Source organism: Myotis nattereri, assembly GCF_964212035.1.
Source record: "Myotis nattereri genome assembly, chromosome: 16".
NCBI classification, from domain to species: domain Eukaryota; kingdom Metazoa; phylum Chordata; class Mammalia; order Chiroptera; family Vespertilionidae; genus Myotis; species Myotis nattereri.
Window position 1 is genome coordinate 47,957,437 of NC_138091.1, and position 27,212 is coordinate 47,984,648.

At 47.9% G+C, this 27,212-nt stretch overlaps 1 protein-coding gene across 4 annotated transcripts in view; it reads left to right on the forward strand.

Moving 5' to 3' along the window:
• CDK12 (cyclin dependent kinase 12) overlaps nt 1–25,363 on the forward strand; it is a 79,355-nt gene extending 53,992 nt beyond the window's left edge. The window contains exons 14-18 of one of the 4 annotated variants that reach the window (XM_081109942.1): nt 4,778–4,886; nt 5,343–5,482; nt 12,092–12,251; nt 22,670–22,764; nt 24,498–25,363. In XM_081109942.1, the coding sequence (XP_080966068.1) occupies nt 4,778–4,809 (32 nt within the window). In that variant the 3' untranslated portion in view covers nt 4,810–4,886; nt 5,343–5,482; nt 12,092–12,251; nt 22,670–22,764; nt 24,498–25,363. Of the gene's footprint in view, nt 1–4,777; nt 4,887–5,342; nt 5,483–12,091; nt 12,252–22,669; nt 22,816–24,497 lie in introns of those variants that run through there. The other 3 variants (XM_081109941.1, XM_081109939.1, XM_081109940.1) reach the window with 3 other exon arrangements.
• The last annotated feature ends 1,849 nt before the right edge of the window (nt 25,364–27,212 follow it).

Here is a 27,212-nt window from a genome sequence, read left to right on the forward strand (position 1 = left end):
CTAAGTAAGGGGACTTCAAAGAAAGTAGTGTTTAAGTACTATGAATCAAGGAGATAGCCAAAATCTTCTGGTGGCTATGCTTTTTTGTTTTGCAATACACTTTGAAGTCATGAAACAATTTGTAATTCTGGAAAGACTCAGTGCCAAGTTCGGTATTGGTAGGGGAAGATGACAGCCTGAAAATTGACGTTGAGAATAAGATTGTATTCCTTGTAGTTGTTTGATATATACCCCAAGAGTTACACCAGGGGGGCTGTTTCAGTGGGGAGCAATAATTCATTAGCTGAGTCATGTCTGGAGTACGGTGCAACTTCTGGGGGGAAATTAGGGGAGGGCCCCATCTTTAGGAACTTTCGGGTCTAGAATAAGTCTCATACCTGGGAAGTAGGGAATTGGTATTTATTAAGTCAGGTTATAAAATAAGTTAGTAACAGGGGAGCCAAAGTAAAGGAATAATCAGAAAATTTTTGAGTTAACCAGAGAAGATTCTTTGAAGGTAATGAAGCTAGGGAACATGGAACAGAAGAGAAGAAGGTGATTAGAGAGGGGAAATTTATGGAAGAAGGTTTATGTGTGTTTTGTACAGAGGGCTGTGAATGGACTAGTCAGAGTGGCACAGGAAGGAATATTAGGGAATGAAGTCAGAGGAACAATCTTGTTGGCCGAATGAAGAATTTAAATTTGATGTGGTAAGCAGTAACAGCAGAGCATGGTAAGATGGATATGATGTTGAAGACTTTTGCAGCTGCACTGGGTGAAGGAAGCAGGAAAGCTTGCCTAGGATATCATTTTTCTGGTTCAGATGTGAAGCCCTGAGGGCCTGCACTAGAGTAAGACTGGAATGAGAAAAAAGGAAGAGAGTCCATAGCAATGAGCAAGGCTTGATAATTTGGATGTGAGGGTGGGGATAAAAGCCTGAAGGTGACCCCAGGACATATTTATGCTCTTGATGGTGATGAGAGCTTGGCAAGTGGTAGCTGCTTTGTTATTAAGAAGCAGGACATGTTTACTAACCTCTTGATGGGATGTGTCGATGTTCAGTATTGCAGAGTCTGGGAGAGGCACCCCCACCCCTGGAAAATAGGTGTGCATGTGATGTGTGCCCAGAGGTTCCCCCTCACTCTGCCCTTTTCAGATTGGAAATCAGGTAGAAGAGAGTTGCTGGGATGTGTCCTAGACTTGAAGAGTGCTATCCCACTCCGCTTCTGGGAAAGAAAATAACAGTTTTTTCCAGTTTCTTTCCCTTTCATGCTTTGGAAATGGGATATGATAGCCTATGGCAGCATGTGCCTGTGGATGCACAGTTCTCTGGCTTGATTCTTGGAAGGCCTTTTTCTGTCCCTCCCTGGGGGTCATTTGTATCTCTGGTTCCTGCTCCCAGAGCCATAAAGTGGGAGCCCCCATTTATTAATTGGGTTGGGACTGGGGAGGGGGGCGGCGGGGGACTCTTTAGTGCGGCAGGCGGGGGTCTTCCCGAATGAGCCCATTAGCCAGCCCCAATGGCAGCTGAAATGGGGCTGCAGCCAAGTCCTCTTCGTTTCAAAAACCCTCCATCGCCTGCAGCAGATCAGAACAAGGCCTGCGGGAGCCCTTAGCTTCTGATTGCAGCTGTGAGGAAGGACAAAACAATTTATAGGAAGCCAAGTAGCTCCTGTCTCACTCTCTTCCTTTCTGACTTTGGGGAGGGGGAAGAGTGGGTTGTGTTTCCTCCCACCATAGCTTCTTACAAGGCATATGTGGCCTAGAGTAGGAGAAGACAGGAGTGTGTGTGCGTTGATTGGACATTTATGTCGATGCTCTGAATGTGTTTACACGTGTCCACACGCGGTTGTATTGGATAAGCAGCCACTACTTATAGGGGCTCTCTAGGGCAAAGCCAAATGTGTGCTCAGACTCTTAAATAGTTCAGGGTGTGTGTTGTGAGAGGGCATGCTTATTATACTCTTTCCTGCCCATTACCTGCCTTGCCTCCTATCTGCTTTATCAAGATTCGTGATTAGAGTTAGATCACCATCTTAATATATTTTCTTCGTAATAGAAGGAGTTTGGCTTAAAGGAAGGCCTCCCGACTCACTTGTTTGTCCCTTAGTTAAGCCAGCATGAGGAAGACAGGAATCTGCAGGAGAGCTTCTTACTGCATTGGCCCAGAGCCGTAGTCGGCAAACCGCGGCTCGCGAGCCACACACGGCTCTTTGGCCCCTTGACTGTGGCTCTTCCACAAAATACCACGTGCGGGCGCGCACGTACAGTGCGATTGAAACTTCGTGGCCCATGCGCAGGAGTCGGTATTTTGTGGAAGAGTCGGTATTTTGTGGAAGAGCCGGTATTTTGTGGAAGAGTCACAGTCAAGGGGCCAAAGAGCCTCATGTGGCTCGCGAGCTGACCACTGGAGAGAGAAGGTGCTAAGGGCAGGAATGTCTCACTTCCTGATGGAAAGACACTAGTGTCTTCTCCCTTATAGAATTATAAATGGCCAGAGCTAGAAAGGGACCTCTAGAGATCACCTCTCAGTTTACAGAGCAGGAAACAGTTCCTAGAGAGGGAAGCACGTTGCCCACAGTTTCATAGTGAGGTAGTTAGTGGCATCCAGCCAAGACTGGAATCCAAGAGGCCAGAATGTTAACCAGAATTTTAGTCTGAGTATAGAGCCCCCAACTTTAAGATCACCAATTCCTGAGAGCCATGAGCTTCCTTAGGAAAGGAAGGTAGGGCTGTGAGATTTTGAGAGGGGAGGGACAGATTGAGGGGAAAAGGTAAATAGGAAAAAAATTGGTAGAAAAACTGAGAAAAGGCTTTATATATGTTCACCTCAAAGACTAACTTTTCAATGACCTCCATATTATACAAGTGTAATTTTTATTTAGAGTCAAGGGTTCTGATTCATTGGAAAGCATGTGACAGTCGTGGCTGAAGATCTAATGCTGTCAGAGTTACTCCAAAGTTCAAGGAGCACTTTGCCACCATCTCTGGGGGTGGGATAGTCAGAAGGCCCTCAGAGGCAATGTGAGGAATTCACCCTACATCTCAGTTCAGGCTTCTTTGTATTATACAATGCAGCTGTATTAAAAAGTGAGCTCAGAAGGAAGGAAGGAGCAAAACTCATCTCACCTGCTGGAAAACGAAGGGGAGCCACTGAGTGAGAAGGAGGGATTATATCCCAAGTAAAATGGGATATTCTCTGAGAGTAAAGGGCAATTGGGGGTGGGGAACTCTACTTCCCCCACCCCCCCCTGCTTTTTGGGAAGTTTTGAGTTGTTGGTTTTCTCCTTTGATAGGGCAGAAGGAAGGTGAAGTGGTGCTCCACAGTGACCTAAGCCCTTAACAGTGTACCCAATGGGCTGACCGGCACAGCAGGTTCTTTTTTTTTTTTTTTTTTAATATATTTTATTGATTTTTTAGAGAGGAAGGGAGAGGGATAGAGAGTTAGAAACACCAATCAGTTGCCTCTTGGCACACCTCCTACTGGGGATGTGCCCGCAACCAAGGTACATGCCCTTGGCCGGAATCGAACCTGGGACCTTTCAGTCCGTAGGCTGACGCTCTATCCACTGAGCCAAGCTGGTTAGAGAGACACAGCAAGTTCTGAAATCATCTTACTCTGGTGCTGAGACTCCCTTCCCCTTTTTGGACCTCCCCGTGATGTAGCTACAAGTATCTTCCGATGCTTATGCATAGGAGCCTGGGAGCCACTGATGATCAGAGAGGGGAATGCTGAAGAGTCCCTAAGCTGGAAGCAGAATCCTGGAGGGAGAAAGGCACCACTCAGCTGCTTAGAGATAGAGTTACAGGTTCAGGTCAGAGGGGCAGCGGGTCTGCAAGATGAACATTGTCTGCTGAAGAAATAGATCCTAGTACAAAGCCTTTATGTTTTCTCCATCTCACCCTAACTGACAGCATAGGAGGAATATGGAGTTGGTCCCCATGCAAATTGACCTTTACCTAGGGCAGTGATTTTCAACTGGTGTGCTGCAAGAATGTTTCAAACATGCAATGCCTGACTGTTTAATCAGGGACACTGACCTCTTTGCTCTTAGATTGTAAAATTAAAAAAAAAAAATGGCAACAGCCAACTCAACAATAGCCATTTGGTGTGAATGAATCAAAATTATATATTTTTGGGGGGGGGGGTCAGATTGGCAAAATATATATTTTTTGGTATGCGCAGAATTTTAGTAATTAGTTTATGTGTGCCAGGAGATGAAAAGACATAAAAATCGCTGACCTAGGGAATGTATGATGGACCTACGTGCTCAAATTCCATCATGTCTGCTGTCATGCAAACATCTTTTATGTCTCACAGGACTTTTTCTTTTTTTGCCTCTGGGCCCTTCTTGAAGAAGCTGTTTTGGACGAAAAGAGCCTTGAGTTCAAGCTGATGATCTGATCTAAAACTAAATGGCCTCCTCCCTTCACCTTGCATTAACTTTGCTTTCACCTTGAACCTTCATTGTTTTATAATTCTGAGTTTCATGGCTTCTATTTCTATTGAATTCTTAACTTACCTCTTAAATATAGGAACCATTGTATTTATTTTATCAGACTGGGCACTAGTTCCCTGGAGGTAGGACTCTTAGAACCGTTAAAACTCTGGGAGCATACTTATGGTTCATGAATCCTTCTGGGCTTCATGTTTAGGTTGGAGAGAATTAGGATAATGGTGACTGTCACCATCACTGTTACCTACTAAGGCCATGCTCCTGGGTAAAAGACCAGAGACCCTGTTTGGTATCTAGTCCCTTGTCTCATGTCTAATATAACCTGTCATTTTCTTTTACAGGTGGCTGTAGCAGCAGGAGGGATGGCCCCTGAGGAATTTGGCGAAGTCCATCAGTCACCTGATAACCGGAGCCCTGGCAAATTCAGTGTCTTTCACAGACTCAAGCCAGGTAGGGATCTGGGATCTAAGGTCAATCAGAGGCCACAGGCCTGCTTTTGTAAGGGACACACACACATACACACACACTTTCTTATTCCCAAAAATCTCCGGAGGTCTTTCCTTAGCTTTTTGTTTGACCCTATTATGGTATCCTACCTTCTGATTAACAATTTCTCCCTCCTGGCTAGAGTAGGTAACCCCCTTTATTAGCATCAGCAGTTATTTCATTCCCATTCTTTCCTCTTGGCCAGCTGTGCTAATGGATATTCCTCTATGGTGGGATGCTGATGTCGGTTACTCTCAGCCTCTCTGTAACACCTGCTCCTCTCACCCACCACCTCATGCACACACATAGCCCTGCCTTCTCTTTCCCGATAAGCTATTTTCTCTCCCTTTATTCTAAGTCAGGATAGGGCAGTGCTGTCCACTCTTACTGCATCCTATCAGCTTCTCTACCTCCTTCCAGGTTAGATGGGAGATCACCTATCCAAACACTGTGCTAGACACTAGAAGGAGAGGCCTACAGGCTGCTTCTCTCCATCCTCAAGGCCCAGAACTGGGCAGGTCACCAGCTTCCAGTACTCACCTCCACCTTCCTGCTGCCAGGTAGGTGTGCTCCTCTCCCTGCCCACCAACCCCAAACAGGATCATGTTTCTCTGTGGGAGTATTTCTCTCTATTGTTAAATATCTTGCCGTAACCGGTTTGGCTCAGTGGATAGAGCGTCGGCCTGCGGACCGAAAGGTCCCGGGTTCGATTCCAGTCAAGGGCATGTACCTTGATTGTGGGCACATCTCCAGTAGAGAGTGTGCAGGAGGCAGCTGATCGATGTTTCTCTCTCATCAATGTTTCTAACTCTCTATCTCTCTCCCTTCCTCTCTGTAAAAAATCAATAAAATATATTTAAAAAAAAAAAATCTTCAACGAGAGGAAGCCCTTAGTGACTCAGTTCTCTGCCTGGGTGACTTCTTGCCCTAATCTTTAGTGAGAACTTCCTGTTAAGTCTCCATCCCCTTTCTGTAGTTCAGAACCATTTTTCCCATTTAGTGGGTATGGGAAGAAGTGACCATTAAACATAGTATTTGACACTGGAAGGGAAAGGTCTACTGACAGGCAGCTTTTCTCTTGGGGTTAGAAGTCTGAAGCCCCAGATGTGTATTCAGCCCAGTGGCCTGGCATTCTTAGAGAGTATCTGGGTCTTTTTGAGGAAAGGTGTTTTATCTGCTGTCCATTCCAGAGGCCAAGGATCTCAGACTCTGAAGAGTCTGTCCCTATTCATCCCCACGCCTCCCCAGGGAGTGGAGAATGGATTGCTGTAGGGCAGAACCCACCACTAGGTGATATTCTGTCTTGAGCTCAGGTGGCAGCTCTTGTCTGGCGCCTGTAGAGAGTTGACAGGTGCTAGAGCCTCTCCTGCCATTGGAGGTAACATCAGCTTACCCTTTTGACCTTAGGCCTCCTCTCTCAGCAGTGCCTCTTTCACACTTGCAATCCAGACAACACAGGCAGCAGGCTTAAACAAGTGCCAGCTCTGGGTAAGGTGCTCCCTCCCCTTGAGTTGGAATTAGGATGGGTGGATGGAGGAATAGGGCAGGTGTTAGAAAGCAGGAAATGCTCCTGGAAGTGGTCAAGCAGTAAATATGCATGGGATACCTTGATGGCACAGAGAGCACTAACATAACACTGTCCACCTGTCTTCCTAGCTGATGCCCCAAAGCTGTTTGGGCCACTTGGGCAGCTGCAGTCTTGGTTTCTGCCACACGAGGGTGCTGCTGACCAATTAAATCTCCTGCCCCTTAGCAGATAGGATTTGGGCAACTGGGGTACCCTTTCCCCAAGATAGAGGTCAGAAAGACCCCAAGAGGGCCTGAGAATAGAACCTAAGAAGCCAAAAAAATTCTAAGTACCACTTGTTCTTCCTTAAACATGGCCTGAGACCTTGAACACTTTGCCCTAGTGACCTGATTCTCACCGTGTTCCCAGCTGAACTTGGGAAGCCTCCCCTAGCTATAGGCACTGAACAACTTGCATAGGTGCTTCTCTCCCTCAGGGTGTAGCATCCTCCAGCTGTCCACTCCACTGTCTCCCTGCTTCTAAGACAGTCACTTTTTAGCCCACAGCATGGGGCTACCTGTGCTTTTCAGAGAAAAAAAAATCTTACAGTTGTTTTAAGAGAAGTAGCTTTGTTAGTGAGAGAGTGTTGGAGAGAGGACCTAGAAGACAGAGAGTGGGAAAGTTCAGCCTTCTGTGCCCCCAGCACAAACCTGCAGAGCTCAAGGTGGTCTGATAGTTATTTGCAGCCTGAGTGGGTGGAGGATACCCCAGGACACCCCAGGACTCTGGGCCAAAAAAGGTATCAAAAAGCAGGAGGGGGAAGGGAGGCTGCTTTGGCCCATGAGCCTCATACTGACCTCACACCATGTAATGGCTCTGCTAGGGAATTCAAGTGGCCATGGAGCCCTTATGGGGATGAGACACCACACAATTGCTCCTCAGTCTCCATGAGCCCTTCCAGGCTGAACAGGCTAAGGGAGATGACAGAGGTTCTGCTCCTCCCTCCTACCCCCTGCCCGAGGGCCCCTCCCCAGGAGGACAGCTTGATTAAACAGTCGGTGCTGCTGGAATTACTGCACAGCTGGCGCTCCCCCCAGCACCCCGAGCAGAGCAGCAGCGCAGATTAAAATCTCCAATTAGCGTTAAAGTGAAGTGAGGAGGTACTGAGGCTGCCAAGGAGGCCAGGCGGGGGCCCTGAGTCGGCAAACCACCCCCATTCCTGTGCCACCCTTAGTCATCCCTTCTTTCCTAGCTCCTCTCCCAACAGCTCTTGGTGCCCGGTAGCTTGGCATTGCCTGGGGCCAGAGGACTTTACCAGGAGTGGGGAAGGGGTACATGCTGACAAAATGCTGGGGACATAGTAAGTGTGGAAGAGAATGAGAGTTACCAGTGCTCGTCAAGGGAGATACCCTAATCACAGCCTGCAAGGTAGCCAGGTCAAGGTGCCTTCACAATACTGCTCTTTCCTTTTGCCTAGAGAAAGGGCAAACAAACAAGTCTTTTCAGACCCTCTTACCTAAAAGGTGCTGGGGGATGTAGTGCCAACACAGTTGTTCACCCTTGTATATTTTATCCTATCTGACCCATTTGCTCCCACCCAAATTATGGCTCCTCCCTCCCTCCCTCCCTCCCTCCCTCCCTCCCTCCCTCCATTCTTTTCTCAGTTTTCCTGTGGGCAGGGGTAGGCACAGCCTGGCTTGGGAACATTGCCATGCCCTGCCACCTGGGTCCCAGCCGCCTCTTCTTTATTTTCTTTGCAATGTCAGGAAGAGCAGTGATATGCCAAGAATGGAGGCCTCAGACTCTCCCAACCCCTGAACATCACCCCACCACCACCACCACCACCTAAGGGCCCTCTACCATTTACACTTCTGCCCTTCACCCACGAAGCCCAGAAGGAGGGCAGCACAGCTAGCCATGCCCTTTGACTTCCTCTGCCCCTTTAAGGGAAATGGAAGTGGGTACCCAGCTGACTGAACCTACTCACACCTCCAGAAATTAGACACCAGGGCACAGTGCCACCCTCCCAGGCTGGCACATGCTACCCTGGCAGAGGTTCAAATAGTAACCCCCCCACCCACTGCCATACCCCCACCCCTATGTCTTCCTCTTCTCTCTCCCTCGTTCTTCCTCTCTCTCTTTCCCTTTTTTTTCTCAGCTCAAAGCACAGCTGAGCCTTAAGGGGGGCGGGGGGACCGAGCTGGGGCAAGGGGGGTGGAGAGCTCCAATAGCACGTTTTCACCTGCCATTTAATTGGATGTATTTTTAATTAATGGGACCTCAGGGACCAACATGAGACAATCTGATCTCTGAATAGGGACAGGGGAGGGATCGGGTAAGGGAGGAGGATTGGGCCACTGGGTGCGGTTACCGGGTACCCAGGCCCATCAATCACTGGCCACTTTGCGTTCTGGCATGGAGAATAGTGAGGTGGAGGAAGAGGGGAGGCACTGAGGAGAAGTGCCAGGATTTACCCCCAACTGCCAGGAGCTTCAAAAAGGATGGAACTGTACCGGTTGACTCAGGCCTGGGGCCCAAAATTGCAGCCAGAATATTAGGTAAGGCTGTTTTCTTGCTCCCAGGATTTTGTCCAGTTGGGCTTGTCCCAGTGAGTGCTATAACGTGAAGTGAAAGGAAGGTGGGGACAGAGCTTTGAAGAGAGAGGACAAGAGCTAGGGACCATAGAACCAGAGACTGTGGTGAGAGAAAGGATAAGGGCAGGGTTCAGAGATATTTCTGTACGTTTAGACATGAAATAAGTGCCATGGAAATTACATGCAAAACAGCATGCAAATGAGGACTGTGCCTTTGGGGTATGAATCATAGAACCTTACTGTTGCAAGGAAGAGAACTTGGAGCTCATCTTGCTGAACTCTTCATTTTATAGTTGTGGAAACAGAGGGCCAGAGATGGGAAATAGTTGAATCCTGTCCTGGTGTTGTTTTGTGTTCCTGGATTTGGAGAGTTCCTGGGAGCACACGGAAAGGTACATAGGTAGGGTGTGGGGTGGAAAGTCAAGGGAAGAGTGTCGGCAGGATATTACTCTCTACTGCTTGGAGTCTCTTGTCTCTGGCCCCTGAGTCTTAGAAGCAACTCAGGGGAATAAGGCAGGTGCACTACTCGGGGACATTTCCCTTAAACAGCCTATTCCAAAGATTATTTTATGTATCCCCTTGCTTCCAGGCAGACAGATCCCACTCCACCCCCACTCCCATGAGATTTTACCATATTTTATAAGGTCCACAGAGAAGGAAATGCACCAACTACCTCAGTTTCTTGACCTAGAAATAAATCCCTCAATGATGACTAAATATTGAGCTTTTTTTGAGATTTTTATCACAAGTTTCCCTGCTTCAATATAAGCTGCTAGAGAGAATTAAGCCCCTCCCCGCCACCCAAAAAACAGTACTGAGGAGTGGTCTTACGCCTGTTGTCCCTGTCTGAGCTGAGAACAGAGATGGAAAAGAAACTACCGGCTCTGAGGGCTGAGTCAGAAATGCCCCTGCCCCGTGTTCATGTGGTGCCACGGCCCCGGAGCTCTCAGCCAAGCCCGTCCGGCGCTGTGTGGTGTGACCCACACTGGAGACAAGGGCACCTTTCCTAGTGTCCCATCCCCACCTCCTGCTTCCTTCCCTCTCCAGACACTGGGGTTGGGAAGCGAGAGCAGGACGGTGAAAAGGACTCCCTGCAGGTTACCAAAGGTGGCTTTTCTCGGTGTCTTCTTCCCTCCTCAAAACATTTAACATTCTTTGTTCTGTGCTTCATGAGACTAAGTTGGGATTAGGGCAAGAATGGGCAGAGAGCTTGGAAAGCAGTGTGGGTAGAAACTTGGTCACAACCCCCAACACCTTCCCCACTCCCAGAATTATCTTTTCCTCTATCTTAGTCCCCATTTTATATCCTCAAAGGCCCTGGGCAAGAGCAAGATATTCCTTTCTAAGTGTCCCCAGCCTCACCCTGCCCTGTCCTTAGACCCTCAGGATCACCTTCTTGGCTGTTTGATTCTCTGCCTTCTCTCCTGCCAACAAGTTAAGAAGGGCCCCCTCAAATCCCCCTAAACAGTCTGGAAAGAATCCTTACAGCTCCTCCACTGCTTCTGAGGGCCTGCACGGGGTAGGGGTAGAGTAGGAGAACTGTGCCAGGGAGTTGAAAAGGAAGATTTTCTTGGGGAGATCAGGAAGAAGCCTGAAAATAGGGAGAAGATAGGGAAAATTTGGGAACTAAGAGGCCTCTAGTCCATCCTGTGAAGCTGACTGCCTAATGTATGGCAGGCTGTTCATATTGAATATTTTTCAGGGGATTTATTAGGGTGGCTCCTGTTTACAGAGCCTCTGTTTCTCCTCTGAAACACAGAGCAGTGGGGAAGAGCATGCAGTGAAGGAGGGAGCGGATGGCTTCTCAGAGGTGACAGTCCCATGGTGTCCATCACCAGATTCCCCTCTTTAGCTCCCAAAGCCATGGAGGAGAGGAAGGAAGGCATCTCACAGGTGACAGTGCTATGATGTCCATCAGCACCAGAAGAGACTGACTAGAGAGGGATCCAAGAGGAGCTTCCTGCTTCTGAAACAACCTCCTTACCCCATTCTTTCCTGCGCCCCCTCTCACATGCCCTCAAGATTGTATGGCCAAGTGGGCCAGACCTCCTGGCTGGCAGTCCTGCTCTCCGTCCAGGCAGCAGGCTCTCTGCTTCAGAGGTCTCTTGCACTCCTTTGCTCACTCACCTCAATGTACATGTGTTGCAGGTTCCTAGTGATAAAGGAGGAGGCTCTGGCCCTGCAAGCAGGAAGATGATGGGCTCTGGGACCCTTTGGGGGCATATCTGCTTGGCTGGAGTAGGGGGAGGGAGAAGGCTGCTGGCAGCTCAGCTGAGCTCAAGGTTTTGGTGACTCATCGGGGGGCGGGGAGGCTCATGAAAACAACAGGGGGAAGGAGGAGGACCCAGGCCTGTTAGAGCTCTCTTTTGCCCGTTTCTCCCCTACGGTGAGCTCTGTGGATAAATAAAGGTCTCTTATCTGGATTGTGGGGGCTCGGAGAGGCCCTAGCTCTGAAGGAAGAGAGGGAAATAGGAAAGAGAACAGGAGAAGCTGAGCATCCCAGTGAGAGGCTTCAGTGAGGCAAGGATAGGAGGGGCCAATTATTCTTGCTCTTTTGTAACCATTGGCTGCACAGAAGGTACTGGGCATCCGCATGTGCTGGACAGCTCAGGGCTCCTGGGCATCATCCAGAAAAGGGGCCTCCCAGGCAGACAAAGCTCCTTCTTCCAGCCCTCACTTGCCTGCTCAGAGCTCTTGGTACCCAGCTGACACCACATCACTTAAGAATTTATGTTTTTTGCCCTGGCTGGTTTGGCTCAGTGGATAGAGCGTCGGCCTGCGGACTCAAGGGTCCCAGGTTCGATTCCGGTCAAGGGCATGTACCTTGGTTGCGGGCACATCCCCAGTGGGGAGTGTGCAGGAGGTGGCTGATTGATGTTTCTCTCTCATCGATGTTTCTAACTATCCCTCTCCCTTCCTCTCTGTAAAAAATCAATAAAATATATTAAAAAAAAAAAGAATTTATGTTTTTTTAAATCATTACTGTAAGACCACTTGTCTCTGTACTCTCTTCCCTGGAAATAGGCACCATGATCCTCAAAGGTGCTGATTCTCTCTCTCTCTTACAGGCCAGCTTGGCAGTGTGCATCTTCGCCATCCTTTCTGAATCAGGGGAATGATAGGGTGCTGTGTTTGAGATCACAACAGCAGGAAGGGGCCAGAAGATGGACCAAGAGAACCAGCCATGCCTTTGAGCACAGTGCCAGAGGCCTCCTTGTTTCAGCAAAGGTAAGCAAGGATCCAAATGCATAATAATTATTATCCTCCCTCTAAACTCAGAGAAGGATGGGCTAAGAGGAGGAGACTTCTCTGATAGAGTCCAAGTACTCATCTGCCTATTTCTATTGCTTTCTTTGCTGGTGACCCTGCTCGCTAACTGGGGAGAGGGGCTCTCTGCTGGGATGCTCCTGAAGCTCCAGAGATGGATTTGATTGGAGAAAGGAAGAGACCAACTGCCCGTTATGTAGGAACAGGGGACTAGGTCCACTCCCCAGCTCTCCCTGACAGCATCAGGAGCTCAGGTCCCTACTGGGACACCCAAAATAAAGCTCACCTGGCTCTGGTATAATAGTGGTACTGTGAGCGGCTGCACCAGGTGCGGTGAGATGTACTAGTAAGAAGGAGTGAGAGAGTGAGTGAGAGAAATATAAGAATCACTCCTCAATACCATACGCTTCTCCTCTTTCTCAAACCTCTCCTTAGCCCTCCTTATCATCCACCTCCCTTCATTCAACTCCACTCCTGGCCATTTCATCCCCTCCAATCTAAGGACGTGGTAAGTAGTTGACTGTTCCCTATACTTTTCTCCCTCTCGCTCTCCTTCTCTCCTCCCAACACCCACTCAAGAGTTATCCTATTTGAACTCTTTCCACCAGGATCTGAACCCAGAGTCCCCAGTCTCTGCTACTCCCCTGACTCTGAGGCTGCCACTCTGAAACTGACCCATAAACACTCATCCTCCCCACAAGGATAGCCAGGCCAAGACTGGTATGTCCACTGATACCAAGGGCCTTGACCCAAAGCAGAGGGCAGCCCTAGGGGAACTGTGGAGCCCAGCCCTAAATGCGTGTATGCCTGTGCATTGGGCACACTGGTTTATTAGTGTTATTTCAGCATTGTGATGCAGAGAGAGTAAGTGTAACAGCTGCTCCTTGCTTGCAGTGTTTATTGTTACCTAGAGACAACCTCCTGGCTTTTTCCCAGCTTCCCCTCCCCCCAAGCCCAGCCCCCTCCCTGCCAACCGTCCTATTCTCCCCACACCGATGGGAAATTTATAGCTTGCCCATACCATGCCTTTAACCCTCTCCTATCCATAGGATAAGTGGTGAGGGAAACCAAAGTGAACAGTGGGTATGCTTGGCCCCAGAAGGATAGAATAGTGTATGGAGGAAGGAAGGATGGAGAGAGGGAGGGTAAGACTTCCCTTCCCCAGTCTGCATCCAAATTCAGGCTTCAGTTGCCCTCCTGGCTCTCATGTTGAGAGAAAGAGCTTTAGACCTAGCCTTGGGATCCCAACATCCTTCTCACATGATTATTCTCTTCTCTGGGCATCTCTAAGGTCCCCAGTTGGACTGCCTAGCTCTGAGCAAGTTCATCGAGGTAGTACTGAAATGGAAGGAATAAATACTGAGTGGCAGAACCCAGCCCCCTCCTTTCTATAGAGATGTCATGTCAAGATAGACAAGAGGCTCTGGCATGAGGAATGCTGGCCAGACCTCCACAGCTAGGTAGATGTCAAACGCAAAGCTGGCTGCTGAGCCTGGTGGGTAAAACTGCCCACCTTAACTTCACCTGTTCCTGGCACTGAGATCCTGAGGGACTCCCAGGTCATCCTCCACGCTGGTCTCCTTGGTCTGGTTAGGCTATTTCTTTCTGCTTTTCTTCCTGGCCCATTTTCTCTTGCTTATCTTTGGTTTGATACTTCGGGGCAGACCCAAGAGACCAAAGGGACTGAAGTGTGTTAGTCATGGCCTCAACAGAACTGGGGAAGGAGAAGCTCCTCTGTCCCCTCCTGACCTAGGACCTTTCATGGAGGGGCACCATGTCAGGTATTCACCATCTCCACTGCAAACGAGAGGGAAAAGGATCAGATTTTAGCAGAAAGGTTTGAGGTTAGATACCTGGAAAAACTTATGGGGTGTAAGACTTCAGAATGGGCCTACTTCTCTTTAGAGATTTTGCTTCTGCCTGGATGGATTTAAGTCTTTGTCTACAATCCAACAGGCATTGGAAGAACAGGGTTACTTTTCTGGGGCTCCTCCAGATGTGAGTCTCAGTGCAATCTTCACACAAAATACCCCTTTTCAGTCCTTCTAAATGTAGTATGTATTGTCCTGGCTGGTTTGGCTCAGTGGATAGAGCGTTGGCCTGTGGACTGAGGGGTCCTGGGTTCGATTCCGGTCAGGGTCACATGCCTGGGTTGTAGGCTCGATCCCCAGTTGGGGGCATGCAGGAAGCAGCTGATCCGGTGGTTCTCTCTCATCATTGATGTTTCTATCTCTCTCTCCCTCTCCCTTCCTCTCTGAAATCAATAAAAATATATTTCAAAAAATAAAATAAATGTAGTGTGCGTTAAGCAGACAGCGTTGGGTTTCAGTGCTAGTGCTGCCGTTTATCAGCTGTGCCACCTTGGTGAGTCACTTAACCTCTTTGAGCCCTACTTTCCTTGTCTGACATGCAGATGAACAACCTCTTAAGGTTGTGGAGAGAATATAGTGAAATAATGTGTGTACAGCAACTAGGACAGTGCCTGATACTCAGTAGCTGCTCATTCAACAAGGGTTGATGCAATAGTGTCTATTACTTTTATCAAGTTAGCAGGACTAACATTGCTTCAAAGACTCCATGATTATAGTCCAATATGTGTAAATGCATATTCTGGGGAGAATGTCCATAGTTTTCTTCATGGTGTGGAACCAGGGTTGGCAGTCTTCTGCAAAGGAAAGTCCCAATCCCTTGATTCAGATTCCCCAATAAGTGAGTTCCCCCATTCCCATTCCTCTCAAGCCAGGGCACCTTAGACAGTGTTCTGCCTGGAAGCACATCTTTGACTCGGGTAGACTGGGAGAGACAGCCATCAGGGTAGCTGGCAACACCTAGTGTTTGCCAGGCACCTTATAGTGTGAGTACATTTACCCACATGAGCTCTTTTGATACCCAGAACATCACAGTAAAGTGAACTACCATTTATTGAGTGCCTACGTTGTGCTGGGTGTGTATTTTTAAATGATGTTTCAAGTCTATAGAATAGTTCATTACCTTGATATGCCATAATTTATAAGGCTCAGCTCCTATTTTGAATCCTTTAGATATTTTTACTGTTTTAAATAATACCACAACAAACATTCTAACACATAAAACTTCATGCATTTTTTTATAGTAAATTCCAAGTAATGGAATTATTGGGTCAACAGATACAAATATCCCCCCGTGGTTATGATTATTTTATTGATGTACTCTAATGAGAATAATATTTTTTAATCTTTCTCTTTGGAATCCTGCAATGGAAACACAAAGGCAGCCTCCTCTTCCTTCTATACCCAGCAGAGACATTAATATAATCTATCGTAGCTTTTAAAAAAAAAAAAAAAAAAATATATATATATATATATATATATATTATTGATTTTTTACAGAGAAGAAGGGAGAGAGATAGAGAGTTAGAAACATTGATGAGAGAGATCGATCAGCTGCCTCCTGCACGCCCCACAGTGGGAATGTGCCCGCAACCAAGATACATGCCCTTGACCGGAATCAAACCTGGGACCCTTCAGTCCGCAGGCCGACGCTCTATCCACCGAGCCAAACTGGTTCGGCTTTTTTTTCAATTGAGGTAATTGTAGATTCACATGCAGTTGTAAGAAACAATACATTTTTAAGAGATCCCTTATACATTTTTCCTACTTTCATCCAATAGTAACACTTTGCAAGACTACAGTATATCACAACCAAAATATTGACATTGATACAATCCACCAATCTTATTTAGATTTTCCCAGTTCTACTTATGTTTGTGTGTGTTTGCTATACAGTTTTATTACCTGTATAAATTTGAATATCTATCACTACATCACGATACTGAACAGTTTCAATACCACAAATATTTCTCATGTTGCCCTTTTATAATCATGCCCTCCTTACCCCTCCTCAATCCCTAGGAAACACTAATCTTATCCTCCACTTCTAAAATTTTGTCACTTCAAAAATGGAGTTATATACTATGCAACTTTTTAGGATTCGCTTTTTTCACTCAGCATGAATCCATTTATGTTTTTATATGTATCAATAGCTTGGTCCCTTTTTTATTTCATGATGTGGATGTACCACAGTTTAACCATTCACCTGTTAAAGAATACTTTAGCCCAGCAGGAGTGGCTCAATTGGGGCATCAGCCTGTGCACCAAAAGGTTGCCAGTTCAATTCTTGGTCAGGACACACACCTGGGTGTCTGATTCAATTCCGGTTGGGGTATGTAAGAAAGGCAACTGATCACTGTTTCTCTCTCACATCGATGCCTCCCTCTCCCTCTCCCTCTCCCTCTCCCTCTCCCTCTCCCTCTCCCTCTCCCTCTCCCTCAGCATATCCGAAGGTGAGGATTAAAAAAAAAAAAGAATGCTTTGTACTCATTAGGAATTAATGAAGTAGCTCATTTTACTTGGTGCGCTGAGTGTTTTATCTTCACAATTATTAAGCTTCTTAATCTTTCAGGCATGGCACTATTATTTCCATTTCATAGACTAGGAAAAATGAGGCTCATAGTAAATGATTTTCCCACTATCACATTATATTAAATGGCAAGGAAGACATCTTGGAACCCAAGAAAATAGGGCTCTTTCATTACACCAGGCTTTCTCAGACCTTGACTAAGGTTGCTGGGAAAAGGGTGTGTTGGAAGAGAAAAGTTGGAGGCACGAAGAACACTGGAGCATCTTGGGTCAAATCAGGTCGTCACAGCTAACTTTGTTTCATAGGTTAGAAGAACAGTAGTGTCATTGAGCAGGGACAACGAGGCATGTGTCCTTGAAATTGTTTTCCCTTTGCCAGGGAAGAACAAGGCTGAAGTGGACGGAGCCCACAGGCCATCTGCCCACAGACCTGAGACCTGGAATGGGAAAGGGAGGATCCACCCTTTCGTTGTCTATCAGAGAATGAGGAGGCAAGATACTGCTTGGAAATATGAAGTTGTATGTGTCTCTTGCCAGGTCCAAGGAAAATGAGGCCTATGACAACAAGTGAGCTCTCTATTCTGGAGGAGTAAGGGAGATGTAGCACCTTTTTAGTTGGTTGCGGTGAGGGGAACTACAGTTCATTTCCACATGTACTACATCTTGGGCAGTCTCAGTGTCTGGAACAAGGTACAGGGGGCAAACAGAGTGGGAGCTAAAATGCCAGTCCAGTATTTAGTCCTGACTTCACCACTGCTCTTCTCCTCCAACTAAGTCAGGAGTTGTAGAAATCATTTAGTCTGTCCCTGAGCCTCTGGTCACTGGTTGAAGCTGACAGGTAGAAACCTGAGTTGGCCCAGACATGATGGATGGTAGAGATGCCAACTTGTAGGAGAGAAGGTTTGGCTCCTCTCTTAGGAGCTGTATCTGGCCAAAGGCTGCCTCCTCCCACTTCTTGCTGGAACTGGCTCTTGTAGTTGATGTTACTATTGCTCCCTTGGCCTAGTCCAGTGATTGTGGACTCATAATAATTTTCCCTATCTACTTCTGGCTCCAGAACCAGGCTGACTGCACATAGTACTCTTCTGCATCTCCCTTGGCCCATCAAAAATGGCACATGTTCTTACAGTGGCACCCGCCATCCTTACCAATAATTCCAGCCATGGGAGGCCTTCAGGATTTATGGGGACTATACTGCATTGAAACAACCAGAGATATCCATTCTGCATCTGCCTGTTGGTTGAAAGTTCTTAGACACAAGGGAGACCACTCTTACCAGCTCTTATCCCCACTGAGATTTCCTGACTGTCAGAGGTACTGACGTGGCTGGGAGACAGCTCTCTTCCCTTGCAGCCAAGATGGCTCCTAACCAGGAAATCTCAGGACCCCTGCTTACTCTCTTTCTTTGGCTGCCTCTCTACTCCAGGTCCCCTTCTCTCCTGTCACCACTCCCTTCCCATTCCTTTCTCCTCTCTCTCTCAGCAAGTTTTTTATGTGATTACAGGCACTGCATGGTAATTAGTGCTAAACTCATTTGCACAACTACAGTTAATTGGCTACAACAATTAATTAATGTGTTGGAAATTTGGCACTGGAAAAAAAAAGTTTGTCATCAAAATAAGGGCAAAAAATTGTAGAGTAAGGTACCCATAAAAATTGAGGGCAGGCTTCAAAAGCCCAGCTGGGCCTCAAACTTCAGGCTGGCCTCAGATGCCTTCCCACTCCCAACTTCAACACATTTTCCTTCTTCCTCTTTCATTTTTTTCTCTTCCTTTTTCCCCCTCTACTTCTCTTCTCTTCTCTCTCTCTCTTTACAACTTAAGCAAACTCATTTCCCTGATAAAATATAGCATGACTAATGGCTAGAGCATGTAAAAATCATTGGGAAAATGTCCTTGGAAGACGAATGCATTTTCAGCAGAATAATTAACTTAATTAACAAATTCACATGCATATTCATCAGGCTATTAATGTCTTCTCGGCTCAGCTTGATGAACATTGCGGTAATAACCATCTCATTTACATACTGCATTCTACTGCGATCCAAAACAGAGACAACATACAGGCGTATAACACACACACTTGCACAAATACACACAACATGCTTGGGCCGCTTTGCTTTCCAGGTTGGCTGTGAGTGTGTGTGTGTGTGTGTGTGTGTGTGTGTGTGTGTGTAGGAACCCCGACTGCTTGGTGGTATGATCTTTAGAGGGTCATGAGTGAGGTGGGGTAGTGATGTCCATATGTGGATTTAAGAAAACAAATTCATTCATATTCTCTCTCTCTCTCTCTCTCTCTCTCTCTCTCTCTCTCTCTCTCTCTTTCTCTCTGCCTCTTTTTCCTTGTTTCCTTTCCCCTGTGTCATTTTCTTCTCTTGCGCCCCCCGCCCCCCAATCTCTCTAGGGAAAAACTTGGTATCTGTGCCAACTTTTTCTCCCCTCCCCTCCTCCCTCTCTCTCCTCCTTCCCTTCTTGCAACTGCTGCCAGCCGGCATCAGCACCGAATTGCCATCTCCTTGAGCTCTCTGTGGAGCAATCTCAGAGAGCAGTAAGGTGTGACGCGGGGCTCTGCCGGCTTCGCAGCACCGCCTGCGGAAAGAGCGCAGGATGGCGGAGGAAGATTAAGAGAAATCTCGAGCAGGGCTCCGCTGCCATTGGTGTGTGCAAATGCCGAGGAGGAAGGGAGAGGGAGAGCGAGGAGGGGGGTGTAGAAAGGGCGGGGTGGTGGTGGTGGTGGGGAGACCAGCAGCTGTCGGCCTAATTCTTCTAACACTCTGCTTGTGGTCATATTAGAAAAACAGATTATGCCCCTCGGTGCCACTCACTTATACTTGACATACGTTAATGTTCTATATCTCCATTCTCCGGTCTTGACAACAATGGACTTCAGGTCAAGGAGAATGGGGGTCTGGCTGGCCAAGGGTCACAAAGGATTCTACCCCCTCATTCTCTCCTGACCTCCAACCCCAGTCTGTACTAGCCCTTTAGAAAGCAAGCCAGGACCAGAATTTGCATCCTATGCCACCATTTGGCCCTGCTTTTTGCAGCCCCTGGGAAGTTGAGAGGTCAGAGGACACCTGGAAGCCCTTTCTCTGAAAAGTCACTGCCCCTTTAGTCTTAATAGGTAACATTAGGGCAAAGTAAGACCAGCTTGATGGCACCCCCTGCTCTAACCTTTCTATTGCCCTCCACCTCAAATCAGAAGTTGAAGGTCAGTGAAAGGGGTCCATGATAGTGCTCCATGAGAGGGCTACAGAGAAGTCATAAGCAAACAAGGCCAGGATTGTTTCTGGGTTGCTATGGAAACCAGGTTCCCTCCTCCTGACAGGAAGGGAGGGCTGCCTGAGGCCTTCCTCCTTCCACCAATCCTGAAGGCTGTAAAAGCGGAGTTTGCTAAGGCCTGGGGAATCTTGGAGGACAGACCAACAGTTCCCAGCAGCCTGCCTGCCAGACCACAGCCCTTTGACTACCACCTTCCCTACCCTTTCACCCCAAAATTCAGTCAAAGGAGGCTTTTCCTCAGTGCCTTGTCCTCTATGGAGACCTGTTGCTTAGCAACCACTAGTGCCTTCTTCCTAATAACTTGCAGGGACTGAGAGATATAATATGTCTCTATATTCAGTTTCCCTTCCCTGTCTATTTATATTTAATAACCAAAGCCCTGTCTTGGGTTCCCTTGGCACCTGTTTTAGAGGGAGTAAGCTGCATCCTGGAGTTATACCTGAGGAAGAACTTCCAAACAGGGAAGAGTGGGAGAAAAGACAGGAGTAGATAGGGAAGCTGTGGAATCTTTTTTTTTTTTAAAGTGTAGGTTGGTGGCGGGGGGTGGGGGGGGTGGGGGTGGTATTTAGAACTTGGGATGTGGGGAGAGAATGTCCACCGGGATTCCCAAGGGTCTGTTCAGGACCTGGAGTGGACCCTATCAGCTGCTTCCTAGTTGGCATTTTCCACTCCCCATACCCTGTCCGGCCCCTCCTTCCTAAACTTCCAGTCTAGAGCCCTCTCATATTTCTGTATGTGGGAAGCCTGTCCCTCTGGGAATGTCTAGTTTCCTAATGTTTGTATGTTGGTATCCAGGAAGGGGGCTGTGTCAGTGTATGTCCAACAAGGCCTGGGTATCTCTCAAAGTTTTCCAGTCAGTCAGGAAACCTGGGTCTGAGCCCCCTCTTCTTATTCTCCTGTGATCCTGGTTATTCACTTACTCTATCCTTTGTTGATTCATCAGCAGAGCAATAATAATAATAGCCCTGGCCAGTATGCTCAGTCATTAGAATATTGGCCCGTGGACAGAGGGCCTTGGGTTCGATTCCTGGTCAAGGGCATGCACCTCAGTTGCAGGTTTGATCCCCAGTCGACATGACTCTCTCACATTGATGTTTCTCTCTCTCTCTCTCTCCCCCCTCCCTCCCTCCCTTTCACTCTCTCTAAAAATCAGTGGAGCCCAGCTGGTGTGGCTCATTTGGTTGAGCATTGTCCCAGGCACCAGGAGGTTGCTGGTTTGATTCCCAGTCAGGGCAGATGCCTGGTTGCCAGCTAGATCCCCAGTAGGGGGCGTGCAGCTGATTGATGTGATGTTTCTCATCGATGTTTTTATCTCCTTTTCCCTTCCTCTCTCTGAGATCAATAAAAATATATATTTTTTTAAAAATCAATGGAAAAAAATATCCTCAGGTGAGACTTAACAATAACAAAAATAGTAATAAATTATAATAGTGGACTTTAGTGGGATAAGTTTAAAGTAATATGTAAAAGGAAACACTCTGAAAACTGTCAAATTTAACTAAAATATTATTTTAAGGTCTGAAAAAGGTTTGACTGCTGGGAAGAGGAAGGCGTTATGAATCCAGCCTAGCCCTAGGCTTAGGAATGCCATTAGTTTTTGGACCAGAGGGGTATGATTCTTTGCCCTCTGGTTGGTAGGATGGGGAGCTATATATCAAAATCAAACACAAAGCTGTCTAGGGAGAGTAGCACACAGTGTCACCATCATCTTCCCCCCCTCCAGTCCCAAACTCTGACCACTAGTCTTCAGTAGCCCTGCCAATACCCCACCCTGAACCTTCCATCCTTCTGGGTCGGCACCTTCACTGCATTCATGCTAGCTCACAGACTGTACAGTTTCACCCTTCATTCCCCCCTTCTCAGCACTTCCTCCAACCCGGCCTTCTGTGGGAGACAGATGGGGTGTCTGGGATGGAAAAGGCTCTGGGCTCTATGCCGCCTTGGGTGGGCAGCCTGCCTCCCCATCTCCCCACTACTCCCCCTCTCCCTACCTAAGACACTCAGATTCACCCCGGGCAACTTTGGGAGCTGCTGAGGATTCCAACTCTCTTACCTCTCAGACTCAGCCCCAGAAGCAAACCAGAATGAAATCTTTCCAATCCTAGACTCCAGCCCCTCTTTGTGGAAAACCAATGCAAAGGAGGAATTAGGTTTGGGAATGGTAGGGCTCCATGTGAAGGGGCTAATGTGGAGAGGAGGGAAAGGCCCAGGGTCCCTCACTGAGGACTGATGGCTGTGGTTTGGGGCCTGAGTTGACAGAGAAGGCTGAACCTCAGCAGCTCCTTTGTTCCAGAAATCTGGGGTCCCTGAAAGGAGGCTTAGCTTGGGGAGGGGGAGAAAGAAAACTAACATTACAGAGCACCAACTGTGAGCCAGGCATGATGCCAGAGCCTTTCCATACCTGTAGTCACAACTAGCAGGTGAGGAGTCAGGATGAATAGGTGTCTCATGAGCTCTCAGCATCTCTCGGCAGAGTTGACCACCTCCTCTGCTGATTCTATGATGTCACTGCCAATTCTCCTACCACTCTGGCTGCTCTTTCTCTGTCTCCTTTGCAAGCTCATCCTTAATTCCTTAGACTCAGCCAAGTCCCCCAACTATATATTTTGATGGTACTACATATCCTTTCAGAGCACTTAGCACAGTTATTTCACACTTATTTGTGTAGCCATTTGAATAATGATCCTATTTCCCCCACCAGATGGAAAGTTCCACGAGGACAATGACCACGTCTGTCTGTGTTCACCGGTGTGCTCCCATTGCCCAGCACAGTGCCTGGCATAAAGCAGCTGTTTGGTAAATATTTGTTGAATGAATGAATAAATGACAAAATGCTATCTTTCTGTCCTAAACTCAACTTCTTAGCCACTCCCTCACTCCAGAACTAACTCACCCCCAATGTGTGCACCAGGGAATAGGGTGCCTGGAAGGTCATCTCCTTCTGGTAAAAAGCCATCAGAACAGAACTAGTCCCAGTTCCAGGGTATGGTATGGGGCCTCTGCCCTCCTAATATCTGGCTCTGCCCACTTGTTCTCCAGCTTCTCCAGGGATTGAGAGAATTCAAAATCCCAACAACTTCTCCCCATATTGGGGCCTGAAATCCCTCGTGAGCTGGAAAGGAGGAGTTCTATGGAGAAGGGTGTCCCTCTTTTCTACCTTAGCTGAGATTGCAGAGACCCCCTCTGCCACCCCTCTGTTCCTGTCCTCTTTCCCTGGACTTCAGGGAAGGGGTTGGTTTGAACAAGTGGGAGGGATAGATAAAAGGTAAAGCCGGACAAGCTGCTTGTTCGTTGACAGCGCTGGTGACAAGCCTCCGCCAGGTGATTGGAGCAGAGGAACACAGGACCCAGCAGCCTCAAGTCCTTTGGTACTACACTCTCTAGACCCTCGGAAGCAGGGAGTGGATTTGTCTGGGAAGTGGCCAGCCTTCAGCCCAGACCTTCATCTGCACCTTTCTGCTGCCCTTGCCATCTGACCTCAAAATTAAAGTGAGGCCAGCTCCTTGCTCTCCCTGGCCACTCCCTATTTTAGCCAATGCCCAGCCCAGAGCATCTCTTCCACCCAGCTGAGCACCAATATCTAGTTCTCACAGCTGCCTCTCATACAGTCCCCTTATCCTGACAGTGCCTCTCAGCACTCAGGTTTTGGGGTCATAGATCTGGAATCCACTCCAGACAGTGTTGCTCTCTCTCACCCTACCTGTTCTCTGGGCCCCTAATGAAGTAGGTCAACTCAGGCTGTGGGCCAAGTCCTTGTGTCCTCATCAAAGACAACATCTGTCTCCTCAAAGATGATAATTCTGCGGAAGGAGATGAGACAGGCACAGGAGAGAAACCTCCATCCTGCCCGGGCCCTCACCCCAGATTCCACTGCAGGCACAGATTGAGGGTGAAGGCCAAGACAGCCACAGAGGCCTACACTCACACATGCCCCTGCACAGGCCTTCATGCCTCTGAGCCCCCAAATATGTGGGCCCCTCCTGGGCTCACCCAGCTACCTGTGCTGCTGCTGCTGCTGCCGCCAAGCCAGCCTTCTTTTATTCATGCGTTGTTTTATTGCTGGCAAATGCTGCTGCTTGCTGCTGTTAGAGGCGTTCCTGCCAAATCCATCCCAACATCTTGGCCTGGCATCAGGGCGGCATGCTAATGTGGAAATTTAAAGAGCCGCTCAGTTTTAAATCGGAATTTTAAATGAGCAGCAGTGCTCCTGAGGGACCCAGGCAAAATTGAACAGTATCTGATCCACCCTTCCTATTCCCACTCCCATAAAATCACCCTACTTTCTCCCCTCTGCTCCCCTTGACTTGGACATTAGATGAGGGAGTGGCATGGGACACACTAGGGAAAGAAGGAATTGGTACAAGATGGAGTCATCTAGGCCAGTAATGGGCTGAGATTCCCCGACTCAGGACCTAGGAGGGATCCACTGCCTGCTATCATGTGAAAATGGAGGCAGGGACTCTCTACACAAGGGAGTAGAGCTGGGGATGGTAAAACTGATGTGCCTACCCCACTTCCCATTTTACCAGGAAACAAGAAGAGAAGGCCCAGAGCAGAGAAGAGGGAAGGTGGAATTCCAAGAAGACACTCATGTGCAACATGCAGTTGTGTGGACTGGGATATGTGCACACAGCTGTGCATGCAGGTCAGGATGTTTGCTGAGGCGCCCTGTAGCACATGTGTACACAACCCACACATCACCTATGTATGGAGAGAAATTATTCATATATGCAGGGCAGTCTTTCTTCCCATATCCAGGCCCCTGTCCTAACCAGCTCAAGCTGGTTTCTATAAGTTGCTAGCTTGAGCTGTGCTCCAGGTTTTCCCATAAATCCTAATGCACTAACATTCCCAGCTCCTGGCACCTACCTTGAGTCAGCCATGGTGGTGACAGAGCCCCACAGCAACTCTGGGGCACTTAAACTCATTTTTTGCATTGTTGTGGCTACAGTATGGTGCCTTCTCAGATGGCCATCAGATGACAGGCTCTGACCTCTCATCTGGGAGGGGTAGCCTTGCTTTCAGAGGGAAGAATGGGCTAATGGGAGGTGAGAGAGGCAGAAGCTGTACCTGTCTGTTACCCCCTTTCCTCTTTACCTGTCTCCAGGAAACAGATGGCCCCTCATTATAAAAAAACATATATTGGGCCCTGGCCGGTTGCTCAGTGGTTAGAGCGTCATCATGTGGACCGAGGGGTCGAGGGTTTGATTCCTTATCAAGGGCACGTACCTTGGCTGCAGTTTTGATTCCTGGCCCTGTCGGGGCACATGCAGGAGGCAAGCAATCGATGTCTCTCTCTCTCTCTCTCTGCCTCCCTTCTTCCCTCTCCTCCCCTCCTTTTTCCCTTCCTCTCTCTCTAAAAATCAATGGAAGAAAATATCCTCTGGTAAGGATTAAAAAAAAAGAAGAAAACATATATTGAGTGCCTACCGTCAAGGAGACAGTGTGCTTAGTTTAGCACAGTGCCTCACAATTTTCTGGGCTGGGTCGATGACAGCCCTAAGAATCTGGATGTGCTATCTCCATCGGACAATCCACAATAACTTGCATGGCAACCTCAACCTCACCAATGTAAGCTGCCAAAGAATGCTCCTTGACCTTCCCTGGGATTCCTCCTCCCTCAAAGAAGGAGCCAGCTCCTTTATGGGTTGGTGTGGCTGCCAGCCAAGAGGCTTGGGGCAGGCCTGGGGCATGCAGCTGGCAGCTGCCCACCAGATCCCCAAGGAACACCTTCCTCCCCCACTCCATCGCCCCATTCAGATGGCCCCTGGGCTGCAGGGAGTTAAGAGCTCCCTGCTCCCCATTTCCAGAGTAAACCTCAAGCTAGAAAGCCCATCATCTTCCTTTCCACTGTAACCTGTTTCAAGATCCTCCACACAGGTACTTCTCCCAGGCAGGACCAAAAAATTAATACAGTAGGGTTGGGCTGGGACTAGGTAAGGGGCCTTGAGGCGTGAGACAGGGGCTAGAATTATGGGAGAAGTTCCTGAGGTCAAGAGATGGATGAGGAAGAACTCAATGGCAGTGAGATAAGATGGCAGGTGGGGGTGGAGACATGAAGTAAAGGGGCTGAGTGAATCTGCCTCTCATCTAATTAGCAACATGTAAATAATATGCAAATAACCCCCTCTTTGTTTAGAGACCACAGGGTCTGTGCTTTTTGGAAGTGGCTACAGAGGGTCCACCAAGCAGTATCTCTGAGATCCTCAGACATGAGGTACTCAGGCTCAACATAGACAACATGGTGCAACCATCGGGTTGTAGCTTCTTCCCTGGATGGACTCAGTTTCTGTAGGTCTCAGTTTCCCTATGTGTGAGATGGACTGGATGGACTCCAAGGCTTCTGTCTAGTACTGACAGTCTGGGGTTCTCTGATCAGGGGCCCAGCCAGGGGAATTAATGCCATTCTGGGGTGGAAACTACTTAACTCTCTTGCCCCTGGTGTCCATCTTGGCTGTTCTGTCATGGTACCCCCCACATCCCCATGCACCTGCCATTCCGAACATGTGAACATTTTCCTGAAGGCAATGTGCTCCCCTACTCAATGCCTTTACCCCACTGTTTCCTCTGCTAGGAATATCCTTCCCACTTTAGTCCCTTACCTGGCTAACTCCTTCTCTAACTCCAACAGCCTTACCTACCTTATCCTTCCACCTTTTGGACATCCCTATGTATTATTTCCTTGTATTATTTCCCACTAGACTGTGAATTCCTAAAGAGCAGGTACTAGGTTTTGTTCAAGATGGACTCTCCACCCTGGCCTGGTAGTTCCGTTGGTTAGAACATCATCCTGATACACCAAGGTTGCGGGTTTGATCCCCAGTTAGGGCACATACAAGAGTCAACCAATGAATGCATAAATAAGTGGAACAACAAATCTCCCTCCCTTTCCCTCTTTCTCTCTCTCTCTCCCCTCTCCTTCCCTTGCTTCTTCCCTCTCTCTCAAATCAATAATAATAATAATAATAAAGAGACAAAATCTCCAATTTCCCAAGGCTGCTGTAATAAATTACCACAACCTTGGTGTCTTAAAACAACAAATCTCTTCTCACATTTCTGGAGGAAGGTAGTTCAACATCAATTTCACTTCATCAAAATCAAGAGGTTGTCAGGACTCTGTGTGCTCTCTCTGGAGGCTGTAAGGGAGAATCTGTTCTTTCAGCTTCTAGGGGCTGCTGGCATTCCTCTGCTTGCAGTTGCATCACCCCAATTTCTGCCTCTGTCTTCACTCCTCCTGCTACTCT